The sequence below is a fragment of the Silene latifolia genome, chromosome Y (assembly GCF_048544455.1).
Source record: "Silene latifolia isolate original U9 population chromosome Y, ASM4854445v1, whole genome shotgun sequence".
NCBI classification, from domain to species: domain Eukaryota; kingdom Viridiplantae; phylum Streptophyta; class Magnoliopsida; order Caryophyllales; family Caryophyllaceae; genus Silene; species Silene latifolia.
The window spans coordinates 95,671,744-95,686,001 of NC_133538.1; the positions used below are offsets into that span (position 1 = coordinate 95,671,744).

Genomic DNA, 14,258 nt, shown 5'->3' on the forward strand with positions numbered 1-14,258 from the left:
AAGAACTTAAGAATTCCAAGACAAGGGAGGGGTATGTTACTTCCTTCATTTCAAACAATTTCTTCAAACCCATGGCATTGAAAAAGACTCTTGTTTGTTCAAGAACACCCAACTTCTCTAAGGCATCTTTGCATATGAATTTGGTGGATTGAATTTGTTTCATAGCAAACTCGACGAATGTATTTCTATGGGTATCGGAAATGAAAGTTACCTCCGGATAATGCAAGAGTTGATTAATTACCGGAGTAGAAGGTGATGCTTCCATAGGAATTTGTTGTTGTTGTTGCACTTCCAAGTTTGGTGTTGATACCACCATTGCCAAAGCTTTCTTTGCTTGTAGAGCTTTTTGCCTTTGAGAGAGAGCCTTTGCTTTTGGTGCCTTTGTTGCCCTTGTTGCTCCCTTTGTTCTTGCCATTTGATGAACTAACCAAGTAAAGAGTCAAAAATCTTCAATTTGTAGAATGCCCAAATCGATTTTGAAGGTAAAAGACTTTGCCTTTATGAGAACAAAAATCGACTCAAAGGTGAAGATTTTGTTCTTGGTTTTGATTGTTAATGAGATGGAGTGATTGATTTGGTGTTTGAAAGATGGTTTGATTTGATTTTGGTGGATTTTGTTGAGGGTTTTTGTTTTTGAGATGGAGAGGATGAGGGTTTTGATGTTGTGGGTAGTGTTTATGAATGAATGAATGAATGAATGAAGGTGGGATGGGTATTTAAAGAACTCGGCAATTTCAAAACGCAGGGACAATCCGTGCGGATTGGGCGCAATCCGTGCGGATTCTACAGCTTCAAAATTTTCAAAATCCCGCCTAGAGACGGGCGGATTCTGAGGAATCCGCTCGGATTCTTCTGTGATGGGACGGGCGGATTTCGTGCAGGACGGACGGATTCTAGTCCGAGATTTTTCTTTGTTTTTCTTCACTGCGAGACGGGCGTCTTTTTTCAAAAGACGGACGGATTCTCGTGAGACGGGCGTCTTTCCGTAAATCCGCTCGGATTCTTTGACATCAAGAAAATTTGCAATTTCAACACAGCCCAAGACGGGCGTCTTCTCAGCAGGACGCTCGGATTTGCTGCAGACGGGCGGATTCTCAGGAATCCGCTCGGATTGGTTCTTGTGTACACGGATTCAGTTCCATCCGTGCACAAACGCATTCCCTTATCATTCTTTCTTTCTTTCTTTCAAATCTTGTGTTCTTCATTGAGGGGGCACTACTAAGGCATGAATAGCCTAGGCAATTGCCATCCCCACACTAAGGTAAAGCACTACACATCAATTAAAATCATTAGTCCCTCCCTCACTTCTCTCTTACATGACAATTATTTTGATCAAAGTAAAAATAAATCCAAAAATGACAAAAATGCAATACAAAAATTGAAATGCAAGTTAGGGAGTTAGAAATATTTACAAGTGGTGGTTTAGGGAGGACTCCACCAAACTCTCATTCTTGATGAGATGTCAAGGGGGCATGTTCAAGGTGTTGTTGATGTTGCTCAACACCTTGAAGAAGTAATCAAAAGCTTGTTCATTGTTATGGTAGAGGTCCTCAATAGACCGTGGCCCTTGTTGTTGATCATGATCGATGGCATGCCCAATGTAGGGATTAAAGATCCCTTCAAATTCGTCGTCCCAAAGACCACAAACTTCATTGAGTTGATCATTGAAAATCTCTTGCTTAGATGGAGACAACTCTCCCAATTTCTTCTCTTGGCCAATGAGGCCGTCATCTTCTTCCTTGGTTGATTTTGATGAGCTTTGCAAGCTCTCCTTGTCACAATTCACTTGCTCTTTGAATGGAGCATCTTCAACTTTCTTCCTCCATTGGAGTTCCGATTTCTTCTTTTCATCCTTCCGGCTATAATGATCAATCATGAAACATGGCTCATGCAAACAAGAAGCTCTCATGGTCTTGTCAAGATTAAAAGTTATGCTTTCATCTCCCACTTCTAGAGTGAGCTCTCCATGTTTCACATCAATCACCGCACCCGCGGTGTGTAGGAAAGGTCTTCCTAAGATGATTGGAATGTTGGAATCTTCCTCCATATCAACAATGACAAAGTCCACCGGGATGAAAAACTTCCCAATTCGCACGGGGACATCTTCCCATATCCCTAATGGTGTCTTCGTCGATCTATCGGCCATTTGAAGAGTGATATTGGTGCATTTAAGCTCTCCCATTCCCAACCTTTTACTCACCGAGTACGGCATGACACTCACACTAGCCCCTAGATCACATAAGGCTTTGTTGATCGTTGTGTCGCCAATGGTACACGGTATTGAGAAGCTTCCCGGATCCTTTAACTTTGGAGGTGAACTCCCTTGAAGTATTGCACTACTCACCTTAGTGAAGGCGATAGTCTCAAGTTTCCGGATCGACTTCTTCTTTGTGAGGATATCTTTCATGTACTTTGCATAGGCCGGAACGTGATTGATTAATTCCGTGAAAGGAATTGAGACTTCTAAGTTCTTCACAATTTCCATGAACTTTCCAAGTTGATCATCAAATTTGGGCTTGGCTTGACGACTTGGAAAAGGAAGTCTAATCACAATGGGCTCCTTCTCTTTGGCCTTGTCTTCATTTTTCTTTGAACTTTCTTCTTTTGTTGATTCCCCTTCTTTGGGGCTTTGCACAACAACTTCATTCTCACTAGCTCTCACAACTTCATTCTCAACTTGCTTCTTTGGTGCCTCATATCTTGTACCACTTCTCAAGTGAATGGCACTAACCGTTTCATGTCTAGGGGGATTACTTTGAGGTGGTAATTGCCCCTTTTGTCTTTGTGAGCTTGAAGATACTAGTTGGGTCAATTGTGTTTCCAACATCTTGGTGTGAGCTAGAATGTTGTTGATGGTAGTATCTTTTGCTTGGCTATCTTTTTGCATTTGGGTGAAAAATTCTTGTTGATTCTTTTGCATTTGGAGGACCGCTTTTTGGACATCAAAACCTTGGTCATTTTGGTGATTGTATGGATTTTGATTTTGGTAGCCTTGGTTTTGATTGTAAAAGGGTCTTTGATTTTGATTTCTCATGGGTGGTGGAGTGTATGTTGTTTGAGTGTTTTGAACATTTTGGCTTTTGTATGAGAGATTTGGATGGAACTTGGTGTTTTCATTGTAAAAATTTGAATAAGGGGTACCACTTTTGTAAGCTTGGAAAGCATTAACTTGTTTGGTTGTTCCCCTACACTCACTTGAGTCATGACCCAAGGTTCCACAATTCTCACATATCCCGCTTGGGATTGATGAGGATGCCGTCATGGCATTGACATGGTGCTTCGATGTTTTTGAGTTTTCCTCAAGTCTAGCCATAGCTTGTTCAAACTTCAAGTTGATTGTGTCAATGTGAGCACTAAGTTGAGCACCCAATTGAGTAACGGAGTCCACTTCATAATTTCCTCCTCTAGTAGCCTTGCGAGGCCTACTATATTGTGAATTATGGACCGCCATTTCCTCAATCTTGTTCCATGTTTGATTGTCATCAACTTCGGTGAACATTCCATTTGATCCCATATTGAGAATGTTCCTTGAATCTTCATATAAACCATTCCAAAATTGTTGCACTAAAAACCATTCGCTAAGTCCATGGTGAGGACATGAGCGACAAATACCTTTGAACCGCTCCCAAGCTTCATACAAAGATTCTTCATCCCTTTGCTTAAAACCCGTAATTTGAGCTCTTAGCATATTGGTCTTTTCCGGTGGGTAGAATTTTTTGTAGAAGGCTAGAGCTAACTTCTTCCAAGAATCTATTCCAAGGGTGGCCTTATCAAGGCCCTTCAACCATTGCTTTGCGGTGCCGATTAACGAAAAAGGAAATAAGACCCATCTTATTTGGTCTTGAGTCACGCCCGTTTGAGAGATAGCTTCACAATAAGCGCAAAAGGTTTCCATATGAGAATGAGGGTCCTCACTAGGCATTCCCCCGAATTGGCTCCTCTCAACTAGTTGAACGAAGGCGGACTTGGCAATAAAGTTTCCGGTGAGATGTTGTGGGGTAGGAGTACCATTTGGTAGATCCTCCTCGGTGGGTATAGAGTGTGACGAGAATTTAGGCATTGTAGGTGGATTTTGTGTGGTATTGTTTAATGGGTTCTCTTCTCCTTCTATTGCGAAAGGATTGACAAACTCACTAGTGGGTTGAACAACTTCACCAACACCTCCCAAATTCTTCCTAACAAGTCTCCTATTATTCGTCAAGGTTCTTTCGATTTCACGGTCAAAAGGTAACAAATCTCTTTGTAACCTTCTAGACATGCAAAATATCAAACAACTCGAAAACAATTAGAACAAACCTTGAGGAGTTTTACTTCCCCAAGGTGAAAAAGACACAACTAATAACAATAAAAGAAATCTTAAATCAATTAAACACCGTCCCCGGCAACGGCGCCATTTTTGATCGAGGCCATTTCGTGTTCACAATTAAGCATATGTGGTCGTTGGTCAATGGTCGATACAAAACACAATTTATACTTCACAAACAACTCTACAATTAGTAAAGAGGCAAGTAAAGGTCGGATCCCAAGGGATGGGTATTGAAATGAGAATTCTATTTTAACTAGTAGTGTCTAGGGGTGTCACAAATTGGGTTGATGTAGAAGGTTACTAAACTAAAATAGCAATGAAAATAAACTAGCAAGATGAATAAAATAAGGGGTGTAAACAATTGATTAAAAGCACTAGGGTGTCATGGGTTCATAGGGGAATCATGGGATATGATCATACAAACATGTTCTCAAATTATAAGCAAGCAATTATTGTTGTGATGGATTGAGTTGGGTTATATCTTACAATCCTAGGAAAGTTTGGGTCCCGGAGCCGAATCGATTAGATTCTACAACACCTACAAGTCGACTTAATCTTTCCTACTCAACACATGCATGGTCTAACAAGACTCGAGTTGGGTTATGTCTTACAAGTCAAGTTGAAAGGATAGAAGATGATAGTAAATGCAAGGATTCATAGGCTTAGCATTTCATCAAATATAACATGTGCATGTATTAAGATCAAAACAAGCAAGCAAATAAGATATGAAAGCATATTAATTTAAGCATGAATCATTCCCCATGTTGGTTTCCCCTAATCACCCATTAAACCCTAGCTAAGAGACTACTCACTCATTATCATATTGATCATGCTAGAAAGGTTGTCAATCATACTAACATAATGAAACATGGTGAATAAATGAAAGTAATTAGCAATAATTAAAAAGGGATTAAGAGATTATACCTACTAATGATTCCAATAATAAAGCAAGAATAATAGAAGTACTTGAATCCTAGATTGAGAGGTTGTCAATCTCCCAATAATAACCCAAATAATCTTCAATTACCCAAAATAAAGGAAGAACAAGAGAGAGATTAAAGAACTAAAACTTGGATTAAAACTTGATTAATACTTGATTACAATATTGAAGAGAGATTTGATTGATATTAACTACACTAATTATTGATAAGAAGAACATGCTCCTCTAATTAGACTAATGGGGTATTTATAGTGAAAATTAGGGAGGATGCATTAGGGTTAACTAAGGGTTAAACTAGTAATTACACTTTTTAAGTTGAGCAAGGAGACTCCGGTATTTTCTGAGAGAAGGACTTCTCTAATCGTAGCTTGAAGAATGAAAACGTGATGTACTGAAATCCGTGCGGATGGGAGTCGGGATGGCCGGATCTGGGCTGAGGAATCCGAGCGGATTCTTGGGCAAGACGCTCGGATTGGCGAGGGGGAATCCGAGCGGATTCCTTTGAGGGACGCTCGGATTGGGCTGGACGGACGGGCGGATTGTATACAATCCGTTCGGATTGTTAGTCAGCTTCAATTCTTCTTCTTTTCTTCCCTTTTCTTCATGAATTCCTTGGGGATTTCCTTGGGGACTCAAGGATCCTTTTCTCAACAATGCTCTTCTACTATGCTATGTACAAAGGCCTTCTAATCTTGTCTCTCCTTGATGCTTGGTCATTGAATACGATCAATTTAGCCTCGTTTTGCCATGAAAATGCAAGATTCTTACTCCTTTCCTACCAAGGGATCAAAATCTAAAAGAATATGCAAAACAAAGAACTAAAGATAAGAAATGACCCAAATAGGCACTAAAAAGCATGAAAACAATGGCAATTCGGGGCTAAATATGCGCCAATTATGGTCACATCAGACCCTAGACTACATTTCTTAAGAATCATGGTGAACCGACCGTCTTAGCTATTTTCTCTCTCTGCTTGGTTGTTATCAACTTTCTTCTTTGCTTTTCTCTACTCTATTCTCTCTTTTGACCTATAGATCAGAACAAATCTTCAATACCCCCAAGAAATAGTTACCGAGATGGACTTAGTTTAGCATGCATTTTCCCATCGACTTGTGGAGATCGACCCTACTTCCGCTAGCTTCTGTTAGTAGTTTTAGGTATTTATTTTTGATACTAAATGACGGTATCAACTGTTCCAAATTAAATCACAACCAACTAAATGAGAGAAGGAAGGTAAAACACTACTTGAGGGATGGCCAAGTCGTCTATGCCAAAGACGTACTTTATTGCTAACCTTGACCTTCGACACAACTTCCTCTCGACCAATCTTCATAACATAAACCCCATCTTTATGCTCACCCCGTCCAATCTGAGTCCTTGTAGACGGGTTCTGTATAACACAATAGTTAGGGAAAAAAGTCACAATACAATTATTTTCTTCTATTAATTGTTGAATTGATATTAAATCACAAGTGAGACTCGGAACATATAAAACATCTTTTAAAATAAAATTATGTCCCAAATTAATAGTGTCGTGTTCTTGAGCAATAATGTGTGATCCATTTGGTAACCCGACATTTGATCGACCACCTACCCAAATATTATCGAGTAGTTCTCCTTTTCCTGTCATATGGTGGGATGCACCGCTATCGAGTAACCATTCTACAACATAAGTATTATTCGTACCTTTCAATTTATGACTATTATCACCTTTAGTGCTCAAGAGACTTCGTAAGGCTACTAACTCATCATTTGTGAGATTCTGAACTGCTTGTTTACTCGATTCTCCTTGTTCTGCGTGCGAGGCAGAATTGGCCACATGATAATCATTTCCTCTACTACGACCTCCATGGCCTATGCCTCTGCGTCTTCCACGGCCTCTTCCACGAGTAGGGAAACCATGCTTCTCGTAGCAATTCTCTTCAGTATGCCAATCCTTATTGAAAAAATTGTAGTGTGGTGGGGACGGTTCTTCTTCATTTTTGTCCCTGCAAATGACATGTCCATTGGCATGGTTTCCACTGCTCCGGGTTCTTGCTGCCATGGCTGCTTCACTTATCTCCATTACTTTCGGTTTCGTGACAGCTCTATGTCTTTCTTCACGCAATATCAAAGAGTATGCATGACTTAACGAAGTAATATCATCTTCTATTAATAAATTAGAATGAACATTACCATAGAGGCTTGAGTCGAGGCCCATGAGAAATTGATGCACCTTCTCTTCATTGCGTTCTTTGAGTATAGCGACAACAGCTCCGCATGTGCACTATGGAACACGGCCGTATATGGCTAATTTGTCCCATAAAACTTTGAGTTGGGTATAATACTCAATGACTGATTGGTCTTTTGCTCGTTTATAGTCGTTAAGTTCACTCTTCAATTGATGCACACGCGGTGCAGTGCGTTCTTGGTTGCGAAACGATCCTTCAATTCTTTCCATATCTCTGGTACTGTACCCGTAAAAGCAATGCTCGGGTGAAGTTTCACATCAATAACGTTCCGCAACCAGGCTTTAACCACGGCGTTGCATTGGCGCCATGCCACACATTCAAGACTATATTCACCATTACTCTCTGCCTTTGGTTGCTTAATGGTACCTTCGACAAAAGCCATCTTATTTTTGGCGTCGAGTCCATTGGGAACCGCATCGTCCCAAAGGTCGTAATTTTCACCATCAAATTTTATTTGAGACAATGACAAAGTCGGACTTTCTGATGGATGAAGGTATAGTGGCGAGGTTGGTGGAATCGATTCAATTGTCTTAGTTCCACCGCCACTTCCGTTTATCATTCTTGATTATAAGAGAAAAAAAATTGATGATGATGATCAGGATCGTAAGCTCTCTGATGCCATATAGAACGAAACACCAAGGAGTTTTTGGGGAAGATTTTTATCTGTATCTTGAATGAATGTTGAGAAGATACAACGATAGGTTATATACACACATAACCATATTTTATCTATATCAACATCCTACAATTTAGGTAACTAGAATATACATTAACATAATATCTTAAATACAATATCACAAATATTATCTAATGATATGATCATATCTTCCTATATCTGGAGCATGGACTTTAATTTTTACTGTCCGTGGTGGTCGTCGGGGTTGGTGGTGTATCGTTGGTGAGAGGAGGCTGCATAATTGATGGCGAAAGCGATATAGGTGGTTGTTTTCTGAGTCCCCACTAAGAGGAACTTCAACGGCGTGGGTCTAGCAGCGTAGGGTCCACATTAATGTAGTTGGTGGAGGTATTGGTTGTGGTTCATTGGATGGGTCTGATGTTATTGATAGAAACTATAATAGGAGATGGAGATGATGAAAGTGTACAAAGGTTAAAATTGCTAATTACTCCGTACTTTGCTAGCTAGTTTAGAAACAAATTTTTTGTGGCCTGATACTTTTATGTTGTATAAAAATATGTTGTATAAAAATAGAAGTAGAAATATTAATTTTTTTTTTCCTGTAACAAATGTTGTCTCCTATTTTCAGGTAGTATAAAATAAACACCCAATACAGAGTGGCCTAGTGAAGAGTCTATGGATCCCTATGAAATACTTAAAGAGGAGGGGGTGAATTATGTATCTACCACTTTTTGGAATTTGATCGAATATGTATTTTTATGATATTTATACTTTGAATTTATCGATTAAATTCAAGTAATACAAATATCACACAATTTTAAAAACCATAAAATAAGTGATAAATAAACTTGCACGACGGATTTTTTAAGTGGTTAAGCTTCACACCCCGAAGCTTACGTGCTATTCTCGATTAATTATTGTAGTACCTTTCCACGAATTACAAAATAATCAGCCTCTTTTACAACTAACTACAGTTGTAATTATGAGTATCGTTAAACACTCTACTTCCTCTCGTTATAAAAAAAATAATAAGAGTATCTCAAAGATTGTTCAAACAATTGAACGAATAAGAGGTAAATCTATGACCACTATTCTTCAGAATGATACTTAACAATTGTTGACTTGAGTAACCTGACTTTCAAAAAGAAAATAGATCTTGCAATTAAAAGCTCTTTAAAACATAGATAAAGTTATGCTCACAAATTATATATTTGGAAAAGTTTTTTTTTATGAGAAACACAATTCCTATTTATGGTAAAGAGGAATAGCGTTTTAATATTTGTCCAACACAAGTTTCTACGGACAATTGTTTTAGCCTAAGTACAACTTTAGAAACAAACAAACTCTCTACTTTTGTACAACCATGTGGTGTTTTTAGACAAAAGAGATAAGTATTGTATGTGTATTCTACTTTGTAACCAAGTACAATTGTAGTAGTGAATTGTAACCATAAAATAAGAATTATAGTAAAACGTAAATTGCTACCCCTATTGCAATTTACACGTGAATATAGAAATCAAATAGCAGGCAACTAGTGCATTACAATTCACACGAAAAACAATAAGATAAAACTTTGGGTTATGTTTGGATTTTAAAAACTACTATCCTAATTAATCACATATTGTTACAACTCATAAGTTGTTACAAATTAGGATTATCTTTTAGAATATAGTAAACTTATTTAATATTTGAAAAGCGGAAAATTCACGTGGTACCCTCAAACTTTGCCATTTTGCACGTGGTATCCAACTTTTTAAGTTTGTGCACATGATATCCTTGAGATTTGATTTTCAATCATAACGTGTATTTTTTATCGTTCATAAAATTTTCAAATGAGCATAAATCATAGACCAGACTTGTTTTGGACCTTTCACAACCAAATTAAAAATTCATCAAATACTTCATCTTTAGAACTCAAGTAGAGAAGCCAAACAAATTGTGTAAAATCGTCAACAATCACACATAAAAAACGACTACCTCCTTTACTTCTAACATGCATCGGACCACATAGATCAATATGAAGTAACTCAAGAGGTTTAGATGTACTAACGAACTTTTTGGATTTAAAGGGGCCTCTTACTTGTTTTCCCTTAGCACAATCATCACACAAGCTATTAAAGTCAAATTTTATGTTAGGAATGCCGTCAACTAAGTCAAGTCGCTTAACGGTGTTCAATGTTCTAGCATTTACGTGACCTAATCTCGTATGCCAAAGCCATGGGTCATTCTTTTTCAAAGCACTCGTACAAGACATGGTACGACTAGACAATGCAAAAAGATTAGTCAAGTAAACATCTTTAACACGTTTTCCTTCTAGAACAACTTCCCTTGTATTACCATCTAAGACACGACATTCACTAGCACAAAATTCAATGATATTACCATTATCACACAATTGAGATATGCTAAGGAGATTATGCTTCAAACCTTTGACAAGCAACACTTTGTCGACACATTGTGACGATGACTTACCAACCTTCCCGATTGCAATATTTCACCTTTCTTATTATCACCAAATGTCACAGTGCCACCATTGTAGGCTTCTAGTGAGAGAAATTGGTTTCTAATTCTCGTCATATGATGTGAATAGCCACTGTCCAAGTACCAATTTTTGCTGCCTTTCACTAATGCCTATAAGAAATCAAGAGGTTAGTTTAGGAATCCAAATGAATTTGGATCTCTTTTTGTGAGTTTCATTGTTAATCAAATCTTTGCGAACCTACACCTTTTTAGCAACCTTGATGTTCTTGTTTAAGTCGTTTAATTTGTTAGGACAACCATTAAATTCATGACCGGTCTTACCACAAAAGTTGCAAACAATATACTCGGGAAGGCCTGCATATTTTCTCCTTCGAAAATCAGTCTTGCTTGGTTCCTGGTTTTGAAAGTTACAGTTCACTGAACTGTATCTTTTGAAACCAAGTCCAGCTTTCTCTTCAGATTTTAGGGACTTATTTATGAGGGAGTCTAAAATGTTTTGGCTGCCTTCCCATTTCCTGTAAAACTCTTTTGCATCATGCAAGTCTTTGGTCAATGTTTCAATTTTAGAAAGATGGTCAAGATTTAGTTTGTCTACTTTGTCAAAAGCGGATTTAGCATGACTACATTCATCACTAAGCAACATAGCAATTTGTTCAAGTTGCTTATTATCATTTCGACACGAGGTAAGGTCAGCTAGTAATGAGTCTCGTTCTTTAGTCAACATATCAACTTGAATGATTAAAGACTCGTTTTCTTCTTCAACATCAGAAACAACGGTTGAGGGAACTGTTGCTTTTGACGAGCTAGCAATATTCGTGAGAGAAAGGTTTTCTTTTCTCAATTTCTTAATGTCCTTTCTGAGTGATGGAATGATGTTACTTTATTTTATCTCGTCTAGACACTCTCTAAGACCAACATTTTCTTCGGAAATCTCCTCAATTGGAGTTTGCAAGTCATAGAGTTTATCATTTTTAGCTAGAATCTTGTCAAGTACGTCATCAAACATCAAACAAAGCTTATCTTTAGAAAGAGTTCTAACCTTGTTCTTGCGATTAATTACCTCGTTGTCGGAGTCATCGCTGGAGTCATCGGAGTGAGCCATAAGGCAGAGTGCGGATTCTTTCTTTGAAGAATTTGGTCCGTCAAGATCAAGACGAGTTGTCATACAAACTTTGGCATCTAATTCTTCCTCAAGGACTTCATCCTCATCGGAATCAGTTACACCCCATATTGAAGACATGACTTTATGCTTAAAATCTTTCTTTGCAAAATCTCGTTTTTCTCTAGATTTGAACTCATTCCACTTGGGGCAATCTTTGATAAGGTGACCTTTCTCACCAAATTTGAAACAAGCCACCATGGAATAAGATCTCTTCTTTTGAAAACGTTTTCTATTAGAATTGTTGAACTTCGTAGGATTGTGACTATTGATCATATCCGCCATGTTACGTGAGTACATGGCTTGTTCGTCATCTCCATCATCTTCCTCATCACTTGAGGTTGATTTGAGAGCGAAACCTCTAGCTTTGGAACTTTCACCCGAGTGCTTTGCGAGACTTAACTCGTGTGCTATGAGTGAGCCCATTAGCTCATTGAGGGACAATTTGGACAGATCTTTAGCCTCCTCAATAGCCGTCACCTTCGGTTGCCATTTATCACTTAGGCTACGAAGGATCTTTCGGACTATATCCTTGGATTCGAACTCTCTACCTAGACTCTTAAGTTCATTGACAATACTAGAAAAGCGAGAAAAAAGACAATTGATTGACTCATCTTTCATCATATTGAACATCTCATATTGTTGCATGAGAAGGTCAATACGATGCTTCTTGACTTGAGATGTTCCCTCATAAGCTAGGCTTATGGTGTCCCCAATCTCTTTGACCGAGGTACATCCGGAGATGCGATTGATATCTTGATCACCGATGCCATATTGAAGAATGGACATGGCTTTAGAACTTTTCTCGACATTACGATAATCAGCCTCGACATAACTTTCCTCACTTTTTACGGCACTGTTCCCATCAGAGTCAGTGATCGTTATAGCAAGGGGACCCTTTTGAATAATGATCCAACACTCATAATACGTACTTTTGACATAGTGTTCCATACGGTGCTTCCACCAGGAGTAGTTATCCCCTTTGAAGATAGGGTACGTGTAAGTTTCCCGTCCATGACTATAGGATCAACTCTCTGGTAATTAACCAGTATCAAGAGCACAAGGCTCTGATACCAATTGAAGAGTCACGGGCGAGAGCACCTCAGAGGGGGAGGGGGTGAATTAGGTGTCTATTTAAAATTTAAGCTTAATAAAAGCTTCTTTTAAAACTCTTAAACAATTTAAACTATGCTTAGATGAAAGGAGAAGTTGATACTTAAAACTAGAGAGTTAGAAGTAAACAACAACGATTCAGCAAGCAGAAGTTACAGTGTACTCAACTTTTAATCCTGAAGATATAAACGTGAGTATAAAGTGCAGCGGAAATAAAACGAAATAGACACGACAAACGATGTTTTTAAAACCGGTTCGGTCACTACTCCGCGACCTACGTCCAGCGCTATTTTATTAAACGTCTTAGAAGTAAACTCATACAAACTAAGACCACCCCGAATAATAAAACAACTCCCCAACCTACTCCGGTTGCTAATGCTTAAAAGCTACTCCGCTTCCAAGACTTTTGCTTTGGGCTACTCCGCCGAAAGACTCCGTGCTTAAAGCTACTCCGCAATAAGGCTTTTGCTTTGGGCTACTCCGCCGAAAGACTTCGTGCTTAAGGATAACTCTATCCTAAGACTTTGGTTTGGTTCTACCCGGTTGTTACAAGACTCCACGTATCTCAATGTTGTTCACTAAATTGAACGGAGGAGATAAAGTTTAAGTACAAAACCCGGGATCCTTGAACACGACTAAACGACTAGGTGCAATACAATAACTCAATAAAAGACTTAAAGATTAATAAACAAACTTGCAAAATGACTCAATGATTTGAAGTGAAAGACGGTTTTACAAAGTTAATTTACTCGATTGAAAGCTTAAGGCCCTGTTTGGTAAACAGCGGATTAATTTCAGCATAAGCAGATTGCAAAAGCAGATTATAAATGGCAGATTTTATCAGAAGGTTTGACTAGCATATTATAATTAGCAGAATTAATTTAAGTGTTTGGTAATTGACAGATTACGATTAGTATATTGTTAGTTTTATTTGTAAAATGGAGAAAAATTTCCTATTTTACAATATGCTAACCAATATGCTAGGGTAAGCAGCATATTGTAAAACAGCATATTGACCCCAAATATGCTGTTTCAATATGTTGTTTACCAAACACTAAAATTAGCATATTGATTGATCAAACATACTAAAACCCTTAAATATGCTAAAAATTGGCCAATATGCCGTTTACCAAACAGCGCCTAAGTCTTCTTCAATTTTAAACTCGTTATTGCACACTTGTAAAAATGAATTAAGCAAGGTATTTATAATGTCCAAGTAGTATACTTTACATATTAAAATATCTTAAACTCATAAGCATAAGTGATTAAAATATTTGTAGTAGTTTGCTTGGGCAACATGCACAAGTCAACCGAATTCTTCATCAAGCAAACCGAGTATTCTTCCTCAAGAAATCGGTGCCTAAGAATGCAAGAAATCAGATTGTGCACAC

The 14,258-nt window shown here is 38.2% G+C and overlaps 1 protein-coding gene and 1 non-coding gene across 2 annotated transcripts; one reads left to right on the top strand and one right to left on the bottom strand.

The window, feature by feature from the left end:
• The first annotated feature begins 3,581 nt into the window (after positions 1–3,581).
• LOC141636970 (small nucleolar RNA R71) lies at positions 3,582–3,688 on the top strand. Its single transcript, XR_012541535.1, has one exon. It is a non-coding gene; the product is annotated as a small nucleolar RNA R71 (small nucleolar RNA).
• A 2,541-nt stretch (positions 3,689–6,229) lies between these two features.
• On the bottom strand, positions 6,230–8,036 carry LOC141628548 (uncharacterized). The gene is made up of 4 exons (XM_074441676.1): positions 7,638–8,036; positions 6,841–7,512; positions 6,541–6,636; positions 6,230–6,274 (listed from the first exon to the last, which is right to left on the bottom strand). The coding sequence occupies exons 1-4, from the start codon at positions 8,034–8,036 to the stop codon at positions 6,230–6,232; spliced, it is 1,212 nt and encodes a 403-aa protein (XP_074297777.1).
• Between the last annotated feature and the right edge of the window lie 6,222 nt (positions 8,037–14,258).